Source organism: Babylonia areolata, chromosome 26 (genome assembly GCF_041734735.1).
Source record: "Babylonia areolata isolate BAREFJ2019XMU chromosome 26, ASM4173473v1, whole genome shotgun sequence".
Taxonomy (NCBI): domain Eukaryota; kingdom Metazoa; phylum Mollusca; class Gastropoda; order Neogastropoda; family Buccinidae; genus Babylonia; species Babylonia areolata.
In genome coordinates, this window is record NC_134901.1 from 7382458 (window position 1) to 7403275 (window position 20818).

Sequence of the window (20818 nt, forward strand, 5' to 3'; positions counted from 1 at the left end):
CTTCACTTTTTTGCTTTCCAGGCAGTGGAACGATACCTGACTGGAACAACCTGCCTGAAACAGCTTTAGCAGCAGACACCTTGGACACCTTTAAGTCTAGGGTGCCCCCCAATCAGTAGTTAATTAGATAACAGGTCCCCTACCCCCCCTCCTCCTCCCCACCCCCTCTCTTACCCTAATATTTTTGGGTTTTTTAAATTTATTTTTGGGGCCCTGCTGTCTTAGGTCAGCAAGGGACCGGCTAGCTCGGAAGGGCGAAAAGTGAAGTGATAGTAGCCTGCCGGAGAACCCACTTAGAGTAGGACTAAGTTTTCATCCTCACTAATAGGTCTGTCACTTTCTGTAGCTTGTTTTTCTTTCATCGCAACCCAACAAAAACGGCGTAAAAATCAAATTGATGATTGTGGCCGTCAACGCAGTGAAAGTGAAAGTGCACCCATGCACGAGTCTGGACTTGAGCTGTTTACAGTTCGGACACTTACCGTACCGGTATTATGAATAGTTCGTAGCTTCACTTGTGTTTGTTGATCACACTTTGATGTAGTCATACAGGGTGTAGTCTGCTGCAGTGTAAAGTTGAGCCAGTGAGGATTACTTGAGTCTGGTGGGTCGCTGACTGCTCTTCTCCTTATATCAACAGTTGTCTTGCAGAACACCGTGCGAGTTGTTATCAGCGGGAGTCGTGTGCTTCTTTTTGCAGAAGTGACCGCCCTTCGGAATTTGCAGTTTCGGTAAATGGCGTCTGCAAAGCTCACGAACTAAAGGTTTTGTCAAAATCCCCACTTCACAACAGAAAATCTGTGAGCAATATCTACAAATATTACCCATGAAGATGGAATGAGTAGTGTTCACATGGACGTTCACTCCGCCAGTCACTGAGGAGGAAATAAGGGCCGTGGACAACCTGTGTCAAAGCCTGGGCCTGGCCTCTCTGGTTTTCCCTTCCATCCTACTAAGTTAAAAATCCATCTTTTCTTCTTCCTTTTTTTCTGCCTTCGACTTAAAATGCTGGTGGTCAAAATATAAGCCCCAGGCTACAAATAAATCTTTGCGATATGGCAGACTGACAAGGCATCTGGCATATAAGGTTTATGCATCTGGTATCTGCAGTCTTCAGTAAACTTTTTTTTTTTTTTTTTTTTGGCGAATGTGTTGATAATTATGGTGTAGTAAAAGGACCATATCGATCAGTCTGTACACCTTGATACCTCCTTATCACAACACTGAAAAAAGATTTCCCAAAATTACAACGAATAGTTCAAACAGACAAACTCTGATGGCTTGGGATGGAAGGGGGGGCAGAGGGAGAGAACAATTCACAAATCAAGTGGGTTTTGTCCTGACTGAAAGAGCTTGTCAGAAGGGAGAGGCTGAAAGATGGTGATTGGCTGGAGGTTGTGTTTACTATTCAACCCATGTCAGACTTTTTTTTCATAAGAGGTGTAGCATGTTCACATTTTGGAAATTTCAGAATCAGCCTCGCTGCATTGTTCTGAACCTTTTGGAGCTTTTGAAGCAGGTATTTTGGGTTGCCAACCAGGAGCTTGTGAAGCAGGTATTTTGGGTTGCCAACCAGGAAAGCGTTAACATGATCAAGCTTGGTGAAAACAAGACAGCAGACAAGAGTGTGGGTTCCATCTATGGATATATTATAGTGACTGATGGTGCTTGTTCTCCGACGTTTTAAGTATGCAATGTTTTAAAAGCGAATATGTGAAATGCTTTTATTTGAGAACATATGTTTATTACTCTTGTTTAATCAAGTAAACCATGGGTGTGGGTGTGTGCTGATTATCTGGTTGTGGTTTTCCGCAATTTATCTTTATTCTTATCTGTCTATTATAATCAATGTGCAATACAGTAGGCTATGCTTATAATTATTTATAATTATATTCAAAATAATGTTTCTTAATTCTTTCTGTTTTTACATTAAGAATACCAGTTATTACCTGCAGTGTGTGGATGTATGTATGAAACGGTGTATGTGATAGTTTTTACATTTGTGTCTTCGTAATATTCGTAAAAGCTGTTGTTGACTTTTACAGTTATGGTCCCCATGTTGTTTACTTGTCTATGTTGTGATAATGCACCTGACCAAATTTCTCCAGTTGGAGATAATAAAGTTATTCTTATTCTTATTCTTTACCCTGCAAACATGATGTGATGTGAACAAAGGAAAAATTATGGCAGATGGCACCTGTGAAAATAATCAAGCTTTATAAAAATAATTTCATCATGCGTTCTAACAGGGAATGATTTACGTCACTGGGTGAGAATACAGCTGTGTATGCTGCTGGTCATGTTTGCTAGCATATCTCTGTTTAGTGCTGGTCATAACGACTGAGCTCAGTGTGAAAATAACCTCCATGGCCAAAGTATTTTCCTCCTTGTTCAGATCCTGATGGGAAGTAGAGAAACACTGAGCGGAAAGTCATTTTAAACACACACACACACATACACACACACACACACACACAAAGAATGGACATTTTTATTTTAAGGTCAAATGTCCTTCCAGATAGGGCATATAAAAATCATAACCAACTTTACATTCCTTGACATGAAACCTACATCAGAGTATAATATGATAATAACAACAACATGCCTTTCCTGTTCTCTCTAAAACCAGAAAATAAGAATGACAACAAAATGAAATGTTCTGTGAAATGAAGCATATATGTTATATAAAAAAAAAAAAAAAGCATCTACAAACATGCTATGATATATCAAACATCTATCTCCTCAGTTATTATTATCATTATCATTACTATTATTGTTGTTGTTACTTGTTGACCAAGTGACCAGACAGGGCCATATCAAGGCTATTATGTCAATATCCATCCTGTATAACACAAAAAATAAAAATAATAATAAAAACCAGCAAAAGCATACTTCAGAAACAGCACACTCAAAAACTACAGCAAAAAAGCAAGGCTATTTCCAGCACAGATGGAACTTGATTCACACTGCCAACGGTCAGCGACTTCTCAGAAGCAGATACGCTTGACAGAATTCGGAGAACGAACCCATCTGCTGGTTTTTAACCCTTTCGCTGCCAGGAAAATAAGATTTATTCTCAAATAACAAAGAGCACAGAATTTTTTGAAAATTTATACCTGTTTTTTGGGAAAAAACCCTGGCAAATAGATTTCACTTAAATCTTATTTTCCTGGCAGCGAAAGGGTTAATCACAAATACGCCAGCAGTTATTTACAAACACAGGAGTAGTATTTACAAACGCCCTGGCAGTGCTCAGAAACACTGGTAATGCGTCACAAAGCCCTGCTGACAATGAAGTCAGCAAAACATGTCGCCACTTTATCACAGCACACTGACATTCACTTTGGGACTGGGTAGAGGGTCTTGGGATTTTCCTTTGTTCCAACTGTTTCAGCAGCAGCTTGGGAGAAGCAGCTGCATAAGCAGAAGGAGAAGAAGAGATGATGGAACTGTAGAAAATAGCAGGCACTGTCAACGGCCCTCAGAATAACATGACCTGTGCACTTGGCCGCTTGCATGGTACGCAGCATGCAGAATTTGTCTTGAATTCTGGTTCACTGAATGTATTCACCACACTCAGGAGGCCGACCAAAGGTCCGGCTGATGGTCTGGGTCTTTCAACCCAAACAGAAAGCATGAGTCCAAGATACGTTGCCCTTCTCAGTCTAAGAGCCTCTACTCCAGAAACTAATTTCCTCTGAATTGATGCCTGCAACAGTGACCCATTTCCTCTGGATTAAGACATGTTCCAGTGACCCATTTCCCCTGAAGTAAGACCTGTTCCAGTGACTTATTTCCTCTGAATTAAGACCTGCTCCAGTGACCCATTTCCTCTGAATTAAGACCTGCTCCAGTGACCCATTTCCCCTGAATTGACACCTGCTCCAGTGACCCGTTTCCCCTGGATTGAACCCTGCTCCAGTGCCCAATTTCCCCTGGATTGAGACCTGTTCCAATGACCCACTCCCCCTGGATTAAGACCTGTTTCAGTGACCCATTTCCTCTGGTTTAATACCTGCTCCAGTGACCCATTTCCCTGAACTGACACCTGCTCCAGTGACCCGTTTCCCCTGGATTGAAACCTGCTCCAGCGACCCAATTCCTCTGGATTGAGACCTGCTCCAATGACCCATTTATGTCATGAGAAGTGCTGGGAGACGTGAACATCCACTGATCTCCCGACAAAACTGATGGCTGAGGGAGGGTAAACTGCAAGCTTCCCCTGCCTGGGTAGGCTGACCCAGAGGTTCTAAGTCCTGAGGGATGCGCTGGTGACCATAAAGGTAACCCTGACAGACACCAGCTCGGCCCCCTCCAGCTGAGGCGGTATGCATCCCCAGTAGAGCACCAGATGTAGTGGGTATGGGGTGCTGGGCTGAGTCTGGGGAGGATAGGACCTGGGGTCCTCCCCGGTCCTCCCAGCAGCCCTGAGTGCGCCAGGGTGCACCCCTGTACGGGTAGAAAGGGTGGATCTACCCATGAGTGCCAACCATCCTGTGAGCCCATCCCCAAGGCTCACTGGCATATGGACCTCCAGGAAGGGAAAAAAAGAGAGAAAAAACTTGTCCAGGTAGACAGGAGGTCCAGTAATCAGTCCCAACCTGGGTTTCAGACCACCGGCCCACAGCCAGGGACCTGCCTGCGGCAGGCATGAAGGGGAGACCGGCCGGATAGCAGCGTCACCTGAAGTACAGGTGAGGATCGCACAACAGTATCCCTTCCTGTAGATACTGGGGTGACCTGACCTGGGGTAAGCAGGGCAATGCACACCCCCTCCCCCCAGTCCCCTCCAATTCCCTCCTCACCTCTGAAGCCATAGCTCCCTCCGTCCCTCCCCCAACTGAGAGAGGTGGGAGAGGGGACTCTGCCTGACTGTGTTAGGAGGTCGAGCCATCTTGCCTCAATGTGTCTACAAAGACCCGTGGGTCCCAGGGCCAGGGATAGTCTCCAAAGAAAGCATTATCCCAACCTCACAGGAAAGGAATCCCTGGAATGGTTAGTGATGCTCGGCGACAGGGACAAATCATTCCGAAGTGTTGCGGCCAGTCCGTAAGAACAGGAAAGGAACAAAAAAGAGTGAGACAAATTTTACAAAACAAATCAAGTAAGACGTCACAAGCTGACGCAAGTGATGTAAAATAAAACCAAAAATGTCCCAGAAAGCCGCAACAAACATACATGAAAATACCATTTGAAATGAACAAAGGGTCAGAAAAGACTGAGCAAGAAGATAATGTTTCTTTTCTGAAAAATGGTGGCCACTGTGAGTGAGTAATTAGCTCCAGACGGTGGACGAATAGTGAGACGGCTTATCACTGAGTTGCCGTGAAATTCTGGCCAAGAGGAGCAAAAAGATAGGCCTGGTTTGCACTGGTTTGACATGGAACTGTATATGACACCAAATAGCAATTTGTGAAACTGATCACAATTTCTCCATCTTATTCAATATCTTTCAGACATTGAAAATTAGTAATTTTCTTTTTTTAAATGAAGGATAAACACACACAACCCCCCCCCCCACCCCCACCCCACACTCACACAGTTCATACACTGCTAAAAAATATAATATCACAGTGACAGGAATGACTTAATTCATCCCACTCAACTTATCAGCAAGATCTCCTCGTCCAATATCTGCTAAAGCTTTGGCCAGGAGATGAACAGAAACAGGAAATACGGTCTCCATCCACTTCCGTAAGACCTGATAGTTTACTTCAATCTGTCCATCCAGATGGTTGTCCATGCGGATCTGGGCCAGGGCTGCGTCGGACAAACCAAGCTGTCGACCCAATCGCTTCCAGTTTTGTGCAATCCCTTCGCTGACCACCCTCAGGTGACAGTCTTCAGGGACATTCGGGTTGTCTGCAAGAAAAGAAGAGAAAAAAAAAGTGCCTATTATCAGAGTTCCAGACTTTCGACGCATGCTGTCAAAAGCAGCAGTCAGAGGATGAATACAACATGATATCCAAAAGACAAGGCAGCCCACAATATATCATATCTCCTGGTACTGACCGGCCATGTCCTTTGAACAGTGGCTCACACAGACAGTGACAAAGGATAAAAGCAAACACACACACATACACATGCACACACACACACACTCAAGAACACACATTTATTCACACACTCAAAATATCCATGCAAGCACACACACTCACTCACACACACTACACACGTCCATGTAAGCATACACACACACACCTATGCACACACATTTACAAACTCAGTATCAGTAACTCAAGAAGGAGTCACTGCGTTCAGATAAATCCACATACGCTACACCACATCTGCTAAGAAGATGCCTGACCAACAGTGTAACCCAAAACACTTAGTTAGGCCTTCAGAAAAAAAAGAAAGAATAATAGGGGAAAAAAAGTAAATAATATATAAATAATAATAAAACAAATACATAAATATTTTTTTATGTAACAATAATTATTGAAAAAAGGTAATAATAATACATAAATAAATATAAAATTAAAAGACAATTATGACAATAAATAAACAAATATGCAAATAAATGTAAAACGTACATGCACACACACACACACACACACATGCACAACAGATGTGCCACAAACATACAAAACACAGATATGAAAGCACAAATATGAGTGCACAGGCCCAACTACACATGAAAGCACACGAGCCCCGACACAAAGACACACACACAATGTACACACGCACATTCCCAAATTACCCTGCACCCCCGCCCCTCCCCCCACGCACATTCCTAGGCTACATATCGCAGTTTTCATGGCACACACCCACTCACACACACACAAGCCCATACCCCTCCACACACACACACACACACACACACACGCACATATGCACACACGCAAGTTCCAATATTCCATTGCTCCCACAATACAGACATGCATACACACCCACCCACACTCACACACAAACTGTAGCCCCCATGATACACAACCCCCACAGCCCCCCACCCCCCAAATCCAACCCTACACCCAAACACACACACAAATACACACATGAATGTGCTCACACTCGCAAAGAACTCTCCTGACACATGCATACCCTTACACACTCATGCACACACACACATACTCACACACACACGTGCTGCCACTGAGTGGCTGCAAGAGAGGTGGGAAAAGATCTCCGATGCCAGGAATGTGGCGTCTAGCTTATTGCTCAGTCTACTGTATTTGGAAAAGCCCAGAGAGACTTTGTTCCGGTTTGAAGAAATTGGCACAATGTTGGTTTGGAAATAATACCAATGTTCTTGCAAAGGATCATGCTCTACCTTGAACACTAGACTTACGGCCGCTCCCTCTCTCTAACTTTCTTTCTTTGAGGCGATCAATGGTGTGATGGCCTTGTACCTATTACAAATTCAATAGTAATATATTGATTGTTTCAATCTCTTGGCAAGACCTCAGTAATTCCCAGGGATGAGGGAGGGGATGTTGTTTTTGTCGCTTGAGAAATAAGAAACCTTTTTTTTTTCTTTTCTTTTCTTTTTTTCTTTAAAAAAAAATTTTTTTTTTACATGATATACATTTTCAAGAAAAGACTGAGAAATATTCTTTACCATTTTTCCAAGCTATGTATCAAATGCAAGAGGGACTGCAATAATCTTTAATGGCAATTTTTAATCTAAAGTGAATTGTTGTAATTCAGAAAATCAGCTTCCTCCTTGTTAATGTTTATGGACCAAATAAAGATGAACTAGATTTCCACTGGCAAACTGAGCACCAACTGGCTCATGAGGCCAAGAAAACAAAAGCTTTCACTAACTGTTAAGTTATGCATCACAAGTTCACTCCCCCACAAGTTCACTCCCCCACAAGTTCACTCCTCACTCCCACACAAGTTCACTCCCCCACAAGTTCACTCCCCCACAAGTTCACTCTCAGTATTGGTAGTTGCTGCATTTTTTTGTTTGTTCATTTGTTTTGTTTGTTTGTTTTTTTTCATTTCATAATCTAACATCATTTCTGGAGTTTTGTTGCTTCAGGTGGCAGGATTGCATTTCACCACCTCTTTCTTCTCCCCATCCAATTAACCTTTTACAGTGCCAATGACACAGACACCAGTTGACGTCCTACACAGTGCCGCCATAGTGCCTAAATGACGCCCACTGACGTCCTGCACCTATTCTGATTTTTCCTTCAGTTTGATTCAATGAACATAAACAGAACAATTGGTTAAATGTGTCAGTATTATAAACATACTATTCAAATGAGCATATGTCAGGTGGAAGATCGCTTTCTCCTCGATAATGATTTGCCAACTGGACCACATGGAGCATACATGAAAAAAGGGTTTGCCTCAGGTCTGAAAAAGGTGCTGGAAATTTTGCTGAGCAAAGACAGTAGTCCCAGTCAGCAGATTTACACAATGTTTTAAAAGGAAATTTTCTTTCTAAAATTACATTTAAATAACATACTTACTGTGACCCAACTAGTGCAGGCTCCGGCAGGGGTCTGACATTCCTGTCCTGTGCAAACTACTATCCACCTATGCGGAGAAAATGAAAGTAACTACGGCCAATAACCTCCTGGAAGTAGGTAACCTCCCCTTTGCCCCCCTGACTAGCGCCCTCTTTTTCCGGCAGTCATCTTTACTCCTGTTCCTGTGCTCTTCATGCAGCTAATTTTTTTTCATATTTTCTGTCTGTCTGTCGATTCTCTGGTGTTTTTGTTTTTTGTCAAATTATGTCTTCAACCAGGTCACATAATTATATGGCTCGACTGGGTGATCGGGCTAAAATTAAGGCGCGACCGCAATCGATTCGCGGACACTCTGGGCCCTCTACTTCTGGCCCTCTCAAAAACACCAACCCGCCGCCTCCTCCACTTCCTCCGGTCGACTCCAGACCTCCACCACCTCCTGCACCTCCTCCGGTGACTTCTAGGGGTTTGTTGCCCCACACTCAGGTCAGTGGTGCCATTGATGCCATTTTTATTGATCAGCGAACGGACTCGACGCGATCCGCGTTTTCATCATTACCATCATTATTAACTGCCTTAATTTTCAAACAATAAAGCTGTATTTTATCTTCAACTTTGATCCCTGTGCCTCATACTTAATTTGAACGTTTTGGGTGGGTTACTGGCCGCAGTCTTTGCCTGGCTCCTCTCCTCGCTCGCTCAACAAAATGTCGGACTGACTCCGTGCTCAAGACATGCGATCGTGGCGAACTAAATCAACCAAGATTACTTTCTTTAGCTAATGCTCAGAAAGAATTGGAGCATAAATTCGAAGGAGAAGACAGTGGTGAACATTTATAGGACGATTTGATAGAAAATAAAGGGAGCAATCAAGAGAGTGGCCAAGATACAACTATCAGTGAGTGATGCAGGCTGTTCAACTCTAGCAGACGAATTTTTAGCAGGGCACCGTATGAGCTATTTTCTTGGCACTCAGCCAACGCGGTCTGATGAAGTGACGGTGTGAGAGGGGTGAAGAGGGGGGGGGGGGGGGGGGTGGAGACTGAGGGGGCGTGGCCTCACATCCATATTATCACTTGCAGAAGTCACAATGCATCTATTTCTTTTTCAGTTTTTTTTTATATTGTGGTTCTAGTATAGTGTACCTTATTCATGGACAGGATTTTTAACAAAAACAAGTTGATTTTCTACCGTGTGTCACAAAATAGCACAAGCAAAAAAATAATAATGATAAAGGGGAAAAAGAGGGGCAAACCTGTTTTGTCAGGAAATAAAATGAAAAGCAATCTGAGGTCACGTCACAGAAATAAACAAACGCTTCCCTACTCTTGCACAGTCAGTTAATAAGAGCCTACAGCTGATTCTTTTTCATGCCTCAATGAGCAGAAATACTTGTGACCCCTCCGCACAATGCTAAAAATAAAACATGCACCCTGCGACTGGAATGTAATTCATCTTGTACACGGGTGTTCAGTGCTGGCACTTTAGTTGGCCCTGCGAAAGTTCGTGAACCCAGGAAGTAGGGCATGGATATAAATAAACGCGGCTGACAAACAGGCCCCGCCAGCGGCACTCGCTGTACGCTTGTTCGGCGGTAAATCTGCTTTGTTTCTTTCGCGCATCATCTCCTCGGATGGATCGGAAATAACGACTAAAGAAGTGGTTTTCTAAAAAGAACACAAAATAAGCTTTCCATTGACTCCAAACACAATATGTTTTCTTACATAGCGGTTGTTGTGGCAACGGTTGAAACATAAATGAAGAAAGAGAAGAGAAGGATAAGCAGAAACATATCGCAAAAATCGTTAAGTTTAAATCCCTCTCTAAGAAAACAGGTGTTTAGCACAATAACATCGTAAATACACACAGAACATATAGCATGCCTGCATGCAGATTAGCTTACCTTTTGAGTTGTGCGGTTTTTCTTGGCAGCACAACAAACGTTTAAATGACTGTAGCATGGTGAGAGTGAGCAGCAGGGGGATGGAGAGCGGGGTGAGTGTCTGTCAGCTTATGGCACTGCCGTGCCCTTCATTCCATGAGAAAGACGAAGATTTTTAAGGTAAAAAAAAAAAAAAAAATGAAACGATGATGTTGATAAAATAATGAAATTGTGTAAATTAAATCAAACTGCACTCCAATAATACAACCAGGAATAGCAATAATTCAACTTTCTGTAATCGCTGCAGGAAATGTGTGGATGCTGTGAAAAGGTGGGAAAAGCGGGGCGGGGGCACTGAGATCGTATTTACAGGTCAGTGGGCGGGGGCCGCGGGGCTGAGTGAAACAAAGAAGGCAGTGTCCCAGTTTGGCACGCGGGGCCAGAAATACCGCGGCGAATGTGCCGGTCAGTACAGAGTGCGGTGGGAAAGTCTGGCATTAAAAATTTTTTGACCCAAGACGCTAGACGCTGCTCGGCCAACTAAAGAGCCGGATTTTGTGCTCGGCTGAGCAGCCGTGTGTAGTTTAGAATTGTGGACTGTTCCAAAACTGCCAGCACCAAGGAGGTAAATACAAGCCACAAAGCAGTCAACACAATTCAGCCTTCAACAGAACTGAAGGTAAATGCTCCCATCTTCACCTTCAATGGCAACAAGCTGAAAGAGTGGTTGAACTTACCAGACTCAGATTCTTAATTATGAGTGAGGAAGTCTATTATTCTATTTCTTTTCTTCAGTTTACATCACTGCAAACATTAACGTGCTTTAAGTTTGTGACATCGTCAGTCTCATTTAGACAAGTTCCAAAGTCGTGTCTATTCACAAGGTTGATCGTACTTTGACCACGCTTAATATTAGAATAATATGCATTTTTCCATGATTTTTCTGCCATTTATTTTTTAATTCAGTGGGTGCACCTTATGCACTGGAGTGCCTTAAATGTAAACTGAAAATGACGCAAGGTGTTTCCACTCTCTGTGCTAATCTCCAGCACAACCAGCTCACAACATAAGTTCCATGGTCTCCTCCAACCCCCACATGTTTATGTAGGCAGGAGTGACTCATTTTTCTAATACACTTAATTTAGCAGCTGGGGCCCATGGGTAGCTTAACCCACTGACCTAAACATAAATGGATAGCTCATTAGCCAGGAAAGCTGAAGCCAACTGGAAGCCATACTGACACTAGTATCCGACTGTCAGTCTGTTGAGAAGTTGTCTGCTAACTGGTGATAGTTTCTGACTGTAACTGTGTATCTTCGATGAAATTGTGTTATGCTTGTCCCCACAACATGCCAAATGTTGCGTCTTGATTGATATTTGCCAAAGGTTTATTCACCAAAGTTATTACAGGAAAACAGAGCAGTGACACATAGCACTAACTTGCTGTGGAGGCACACACAGGAATGTCAGTTTAACTAACACTGCGAGCAAGTGGAAGCTTGCCATGAAGCAGTCATCATAGCCAGCTGAGCACTTGGCTACATATATGAAGTTACCGCTTCGCGCTATACTGACATGAGTAGCAAAATGGCTGCTAGAGCACTTCCCCTGGCTTCAGTTAGCAAAGGGGCTCAAAGAAGAAATGCACTATCCATCTATTTTTAGATTAGTGGGCTTAACCATAGTTTGTGTCTTAATACTGACACAAAGTAAAATAAAGAGAAATAACATATGGAACAAAAAAGACAAAAATATCAATACAGAAATCCATACAATAGCGACATCCCCTCACCCATGCACTGCCTTACTTGTGATGGGGTGCTGATTGGGAGTGTTCCCTGCAGCTCCATCATTCCCATAATGCATAGGGTCACTGCTGCCCTTGTACTGTGTATTAATTATGGTGTGACCAAGCTGAAAGTTAACTCCAGGTTTCAGTGCTTCAACCAGTCCTGTGGCTTTGATGCTTGTTCCTGCAAAACAAAGGTACACACATGCTGATTTTCTTGAGTGACTGCACTGATCAGTTCACAGTGCTGGAAATGAAAACACATTTCTTGTGTCCAGGAGGACACACACCTGTCATTATGAGCTTCAATGTGTTTTATGTTGAGTTTAGCGTTTTACCCTCAATGCTGTTGTTAATGTTAGTGTTGTGATTCCTGGTGGATCGTTCTTCCAGCACAGGGGGCATTGTTTCTCACTGCAGAAGTCAACAATCCTTTGTTTAATGATAAGGAATATGAAGTACAGCCACTGTGTAATATATTTTTAAAGGCCTCCCTGGACACAAAAAATCAGAACTGCTGCCCTGCATCCACTGTGTCTTCTTTTCCAATTATCTAGCATCATTGAGAAGGTTCAGAATTTACTGCCCTGCCCCCTGTTGTGATCAGTAAATATGTGACAAAACCTGCCAAACATTAAAAAACATTTCCACAAAGTATTGATTGTTTTACTCTCCGTCCATCGTTAATAAACTTTCCTGGTGAAAAGAATGCTGTCCAGATAATGAAGTGTTTCTACCTCAGTTACAACAGAATCAAAAGACTTGTTTCCTGTCTCTAGTTACATCACTTACCTTCAGTCACAATGGATGAGGCAGGCCTGTCTCTAGTTACATCATTTACCTTCAGTCACAATGGATGAGGCAGGCCTGTCTCTAGTTACATCATTTACCTTCAGTCACAATGGATGAGGCAGGACTTGTTTCCTGTCTCTAGTTACATCACTTACCTTCAGTCACAATGGATGAGGCAGGCCTGTCTCTAGTTACATCATTTACCTTCGGTCACAATGGATGAGGCAGGGCTTGTTTCCTGTCTCTAGTTACATCATTTACCTTCAGTCACAATGGATGAGGCAGGACTTGTTTCCTGTCTCTAGTTACATCATTTACCTTCAGTCACAATGGATGAGGCAGGGCTTGTTCCCTGTCTCTAGTTACATCACTTACCTTCAGTCACAATGGATGAGGCAGGGCTTGTTCCCTGTCTCTAGTTACATCATTTACCTTCAGTCACAATGGATGAGGCAGGGCTTGTTCCCTGTCTCTAGTTACATCACTTACCTTCAGTTACAATGGATGAGGCAGGGCTTGTTTCCTGTCTCTAGTTACATCACTTACCTTCAGTCACAATGGATGAGGCAGGCCTGTCTCTAGTTACATCATTTACCTTCAGTCACAATGGATGAGGCAGGACTTGTTTCCTGTCTCTAGTTACATCATTTACCTTCGGTCACAATGGATGAGGCAGGCCTGTCTCTAGTTACATCATTTACCTTCAGTCACAATGGATGAGGCAGGCCTGTCTCTAGTTACATCATTTACCTTCAGTCACAATGGATGAGGCAGGACTTGTTTCCCGTCTCTAGTTACATCACTTACCTCCACTACCTTCAATCACAATGGATGTGACACCACCAGCCCCGGCACCAGTGGGGGGAGAAGATGGCGGTGGGCAGCGTCCTCTTCTGGCGTCATATCGCTCAGCATCTGGCTGCAGGTCAGGGGCAGGAGGTGGGGCTTGGGCAGGAGGCGGGGCTTGGGCTGGAGGCAGGGCTTGGGCAGTAGGCGGAGCTTGATTTGGAGGCGGGGCTTGAGCCCTTGCCAGTAGGGCTGTGACTTCTACCTCCTGGCCTGTTTGATAGGTGGGGTCACCTTGATCGCTACACTGGGTGGGTGGATTCTGCACACAAGCACCATCTACAATGCTTGCATCAGTCCATTTTCTAAAGATGAATCATTTGGAAAAATACATAATTTTGGCAAAACGCATAATTCAGCCATAACAAAAATTAACCCCCACCCCACCCCATAACACACACACACACACACAAAGAGAGAGACAGAGAGAGTGAAGAGATAGCAAATATGGAAACTAAAAAGACATGTAGCTGGAAAGAAAGCTCTTAATCATAAATATTTACTGAAAGTTTTTAAAAAACTAAAACAGAAAAAAAGAAAGAAAAAAAAAAGAACACAAACACACAAAAACAAGCATGAAAAAGCTACACAAGCTTATTTTCTTACCTTCAATAAAAACCATTTTGACTTGACTGCATGGATGCACATAAATACATGTACACACACATCCATACATACTACTACTAACACTTTATTTTTTCGCAGCCAGCGACAATTCTTACCATTGTGGGATAAATCAGAAAACTGCCCTTCTCTTGGTATCTGATTGTGCACTTCCAGCTGGCTGGTTCTCAATTTTTGTTTTTAGTTCTGAGCAAATGTACACCTGAAAAAAAAATGAAAAAAAAGTCATCATTGGTTATAAAAAGGAACAAAAAGAAAAAGTGAAAATCTTGTATAAATAGCAACGAATTAAATACAATGGTTTTTTTTGGGTTTTTTTTTTTAATGACAAACACATGTGTGTAATTTGTAAATTGTAACTGATCACCAGTTCTTTTCAGTTTTTCTAGTAATATCTCATTCATCCAACTTGTGGCAAAGTTTACAAGTTTAACAATATAGCTGCTCTGGTTATCAGGGCACTGAAGTAATGTACAAAACTTGGATCAGCAACTGAACTGGAAATAATGCTGATTGGTTCAGATCCTTCAAGTACCTCTTTCACTAAACTACCGAGTTGTTCACACATTTTCTGAAATTGTTGCCATTCTTTTGTGTGTGTGTGTGTGTGTGTGTGTGTGTGTGTGTGTGTGTGTGTGTGTGTGTGTGTGTGTGTGTTTTGCTTAGTATTTTCTGGGTTCCTGCTTAACAATAATAATAATGGATACTTATATAGCACACTATCCAGAAATCTGCTCTAGGTGCTTTACAAAAACGCTTTATTAACATAAAACATTACATCAATATTACATACACACACCAAAATGTGACTACACACACACACACACACACACACATACACACGCACACACACACAAACACACACACACACTGCATACATACATTTTAACATACATGTGTATCTAACAGCTACCCTAACACATACGCACACATAGGCAGGCACAAACTTACATAAACGCATGCACACACAATACACATTCATATACATGCATGTAGTTATGTACACATACATATGTATACACACATAGTCAAGCACAGCTAATGCAAAGGAAGTGGACCTGCCACAATTGAACTTACTGCTGAGGGAAAAGGTGAGTTTTGAGACGAGATTTAAAAGATGCGAGGGAATCAGAATGACGGAGGTTATCAGGGAGCTTGTTCCACGTCTTTGGCGATTGAAAAGAAAACAATCTGTGTCCATAGGTGAGGTATCCTGAGAAGTCGAGTATCAGAGGAAGAACGGAGCTGGCGAGATGGGGTATAGATATGGAGGAGTTCAGAAAGATACTTAGGGCCAGATCCGTTGACTGCAGAAAAGGTCAGAGTGGATAGCTTATAGTCTATTCAATCAGAAAAAGGCAACCAGTGGAGAGACTGAAGGAGAGGAGAAACATGGTCAAATTTAGAAGCTCTGCAAATGAGTCTGGCAGCATTATTCTGAATTCGTTGGAGTCTGTCTAACAGATATTTGGGAAGGTCGGCCAAAAGAGAGTTGCAGTAATCCAATCTTGAGAAAACCAGAGAGCATACAAGTGTCTTGGTTGCATCGGTTGAGAGATAGTGGCGGATAGAACTGATTCTACGCAGTTCCAAATAGGCAACTTTACAGACATTCGAAATGTGCTGTTGGAAGGAAAGAGACTGGTCTAGGATTACACCAAGACTGCGAACAGAAGGAGAAAGTGAAACAGGTGTGCTATTGATCAGAACAGAGTCAGGAAAGGAAGGATGTTGACAAAACTTCTTTGGACAGGTTATCATAAATTCAGTCTTGTCATCATTTAGTTGCAGCTTGTTGAGAGTCATCCAGTCCTTTAGGCCAGCAATGGACTCCTGTGTTCGAGTCACCAGTGCATCAAATTCAGCCCTGCAATCTACTTGAGTGACATTGTCACAGTCCAATAAAATTATTCTTCCAGCTGAGTAACTACAATCCACATGTAATTTTTTGCTACTTTCACCTGGAAGGTTGCTGTTGTTTCCCTTGGTGGTGTTTAAAAAAACAAACCTACAGTCACATTGCAGAATCTAATTTATTTTTCCTGTTCAATAATACTAAAAGGAGTAGCTGCATGTGGAACTGCCAGCAATCTACCAACTTTCACCTGTCGTTCTGGAAACTAGGCAAGCTAGGATTGTGCTTGCAGGGATTAATATTAGTGCTGGACTTTAGATAGACTGATAAACGTAAAACGGCTGAGAATGTCCAAAGACTTAATTCCTGAAGATGACAACTATCTCATTACTTCTTCATTGGTGAGGTCACTGTCCAATACATTTCTTTGTTACCTCAGACATCATGTGTGACAAACTTTGGTGACAAGTTGATCCTCCTCAAATTACCAGTGCAATCCATGCACTTATACAAATACTTATACATCTGTATGTTCACTTAAAACAAGGCCAGCATCATTGCACATGCTAACTAAAGTCAGTTTCTGCCAATGTCTAGGCATTTGAGTGAAAAGGGTGTAACATTTTCTGTGCCTGTACTGGTCAGGAAAGCATCTACTTCTTTTCTGAAAGAAAACAAAGATTTATAAGGATCAGAATCTTTTACAACTTTCTGGAACTATGACTACATGATACAACAGGGCAAATGCTAAATGCCATCAGTTTGAGCAAGAAACTACCATGACCGCAACAGTGACTTTTTAAAACATCAGTGTTACATATACATAGAATACAGAACATACTTCATTATCTCAACAAGAGAAATTCAGTTGTGTTCAGAAACCATTAACAATGCCTTTCAGTTCCTTGTTGAAAGTCTGGAAAACAGCTGTCAAAATTCTTCAAATGGGAAAGAATGTTTGTCAACAGAAATCACTGAAATGAAAAGAACCAGTCAGAAAATATCTTTTATCCAAATCACATTTTGACAGAATGGCACAGAGAGACAGAGAGAGAGTAGGGCAGAAGGTGAGCTAACATTCATTTCCAAGATTTCAAATTCATATTCTTCATTTTCAATACTTCATTTTCATGTTCATCCACTGGAATTTCTTCCAAGCAAACAAGTCTTTTTAGCACTAACTTATCAACATTTAGTGATAATACTTTGTTCATTTTTATCATAGGTGATTTATAAATTTCGATTTTGCATGGAAAAACATGTTTATCGACTGTTTTCAATATCACATTAACCAGTATAGTGCCTATAAGACGTCCACTGACATCCTGCACATGTTCCGATTTATCCTTTGTTGGAGTTTGGTTCAATTCACATAAACAGACTCTGAACAGTTAGTTTGATGCGTCTGGATTATAAAAATACTATTTAAATGAACATTCATCAGGTAGATGACCCCTTTCTACTGGATAATAATTTGCTAACTGACCACATGATATGCACGTGGAAAAGGGCGTTGCATCAAGTGCAAAAAAATGCGTTGAAAACTGTGTCCAGTAAAGCAAATAGTCACAGTCAGCAGATTTACACAATTCTGAAAGCTCTGCTTGTGGTTTTTGACAGAGATTTCGCGATGGATAAGTATCTCTCTTGTCTGATCATTGGTTTGAAAATGAAGGTGATTTACAATGACAGTGACAAAACTGACAGCCCCTTTTGATGGTAATTCAGTTCATCTATCCAATCAGACATCTTTTTTGAATAACTGGCTATGACTGAGAGTATACGTACAGTGAGCGTTGGAAGAAGGGGGAGGAGAGGAAGAGGAGTGATGTAAGATGATAGGTCGACTGTCAGCCAGAGTTCATGAAGGGGGCGTGGCTTTTAGGAATGAGAGTGCTCACATTTCAATGCAGACTATTGGATGACAACCGTCAATACTCCATGATTTTCACGAAATGCAGGGTGGAACCTGCACTCGGCGTGAAACACATGCTTTTTGTTTTTCCCGCTTTTTTTCCCCCGCTGAATCTGATGGTTGACTTGTTTCAAGAGGTGGCAAGCCGGATGCACAGCAGACACTTTAATCAAGCCCATGTGCTATCTGAAAGAGTGAATGTCATCAAAGAACTTCACCCTCTCACTCCCAAAGGCTCTTTGCTGTCAAAAAGCTTGCAAGCTCAGCTTCTGAGACCGTGATTGACCTTTTACATTGACTTTACCCACCTTTGTCATTGTTGGGACAGTGATTGACTTACATGTCTGCACGAGCTGTGATTTGTTTTTTGTTTTTTATAAACTAATAGCCTGTTTTAATTTCTTCTACAGATATAATCTGACAATAGGCATGCTATTTCTAGCTGCCTTTTGTTTCTTTTCTTTATGGATGTTACTATGTAGAGGTGAAAATAGACTTTTTTGTTGCACAAAAATTATTATTTTGACTTTACATGCCTGAACAATTATCTACAATCAACCTACTTGGGTAAAAGAGCCCAGAAACATAATCTACACTCATTTTCCTTCACAAAAACGTTTACTTTCTTTCTGTATCACCCATAGTTTTTGTGCTAGAATTTTTTGTGAATTATTATCCCAGAATCCTCAAAATTCCCTGGCAAGGGTAGAGCACTTTTTTTTTTTTTTTCTTCTTTTTTTTTTTTTTTACAAAATTATCTGGCACTGAACTGGTTAATTCTGGTATGATGAGGTCAAATCTCCGATTATGTTTGGGCGAGTCATGGCATTGTCCATTTGAATCTACACTCCTGTGCTTGATCTCTTCACCGGTCTTATTATCTCTTGTGGTGTCTATGTGGACATGGGTGAGATGACCAGTAAGTTTCGTTTCAACCAGATCTTCACTGACAGTCCTGGATAAACAGTGCCGTCAGTGGCCGTTTTCCCCTCCAGTCCACCTCCCCGAAAGATCTGTACTCGAGTGTACCCACTTTCCCAAAGTAGGAAAATGAAAGTAAAACTTCTTGAAAACATTTCATTCATTAGCATTTTCTTCTCCTTTTTTAAAAAGTTTAATCAGGGTCGGGTGTCATTTCTTTTCATATTTAGCCAACTAAAATGGTTATGACTAAATGCATACTTGGTGTGACCCACCGTGACCATGTCCCATCACTGACGACATGTCAGGAGCAAGGATTAATTTGCACACCTCGATTCATAATCTTCTTCCTTATCTCCGGTATAGACAGACCCAACAACCATCATCAACAGAACATAGACATCATTAACGATACAAAGCCAAAGACAGGGACAAAAACGTCGCTGAACACTTGCCTGTTTCCCAGCAATAAGTTCTTAACTTCGACGAGGCCCTGGCTCGTTTTTTTTTCCCGGAACTATGGAAGACAACTCTTTTCTGCCTCTGGGATTTACTTCCCCTGTGTTGTTGTTTCGAGTTCTGCCTGGGTCCAGACAAATCAAACAAAAAACGAACCCCCCCCCCCCCCCTTCCACACACACACACATACAGAGGAGTTAAAGCCGGAAGGGAAGGAGGAGGAAGGGGTGGTTTAGGGACTGTCGTCTTTTCCAAGGGCATTCTTCACGAAGATGAAATTTCTAAACTTCTAGTTTCTTTGTAAGGCACATTGCAGCACAGTCCGTTTAGTGCTCGGGGAATAATATTAAGAAAATGCCGGTACCGTTATGATTAGGTGCGACGATATGGAAATCATTCATATGTTCATGTTCTGCTGTCTGCTTGCTTAGAATAATGAGCAGTAAAGATGAAGCAGTTTTCAACCCAGTTTTTACAACAGACTCTGATTTACTGGCAAAAAAGAAAACGATATTGCGTGCTGTCACTTCAAGTAATGTTGCGCGAGACGTTCCTTCCAAATGGGTCAGCGAATAACAAAACAGTTCCACTCAATTTTAAGCATGTAACCAGACAGTCTTTCAAAATCAACAAAAGAGCTTTGGGAATGCCCATTTATTCAATTGTAATAAGTTGATAGACATCGCTTCCTTGGAATATGCATGCCTACACCGATGGGCGGCGCGTGGTCAGACAGGACATCAGCTATTCCCAGAGCAGTGCACCAGGCCCCTTGAACCGGGCGATGTACCGCCAGCAGCAGAAACAGCTGGGCCAGCAGCAGAGTGCAATACGTGCCCGTCAGGCCGTTGAGGCCGGGCAGTGTGCGCAGTGCTGCAAGCAAGGAGTGTACGACCAGGATGAGGAGGAGACACAGCATGGACAGAGGAATCACCGTCATGCTCAGCACGTACTCCCAGAAAGAAGACCCCTGCTCCACTGGGCCCTGACCGACGTATTCAGACAACTGCTCCAGCACAGAGAGACAGACCTGCAGAGTCCCATTCCTGGACGTGAGAGATGTTCGGCAGCAGGATGGGAGAGTAGCCTTCAAAGTTCAGGTAAACCTTCAGCGTCGCCCCGATGCCCTGGGGAGGCACCAATTCAAACTGTGACTGTGTGAACGTGACGGCAGGACACGTCAGGAGAGGGGATAGCGGAATGGTCAGGTGGAAAGGGAAGTTATCAGCCATTTCAAAATTTTGATTTCCGCACCACCACCACCCAACCCCAACCCCTCCCCCCAGTTGATGTTCAACGCTAGGATTGAGGAAGT

At 42.4% G+C, this 20818-nt stretch overlaps 1 protein-coding gene across 1 annotated transcript; it reads right to left on the reverse strand.

The window, feature by feature from the left end:
- Nucleotides 1–2477: 2477 nt before the first annotated feature.
- On the reverse strand, nt 2478–19581 carry LOC143300168 (uncharacterized). Its single transcript, XM_076613722.1, has 5 exons — nt 19500–19581; nt 14452–14555; nt 13691–13991; nt 12111–12275; nt 2478–5862 (listed from the first exon to the last, which is right to left on the reverse strand). The coding sequence occupies exons 2-5, from the start codon at nt 14452–14454 to the stop codon at nt 5588–5590; spliced, it is 744 nt and encodes a 247-aa protein (XP_076469837.1). The 5' UTR covers nt 14455–14555; nt 19500–19581; the 3' UTR covers nt 2478–5587.
- Between the last annotated feature and the right edge of the window lie 1237 nt (nt 19582–20818).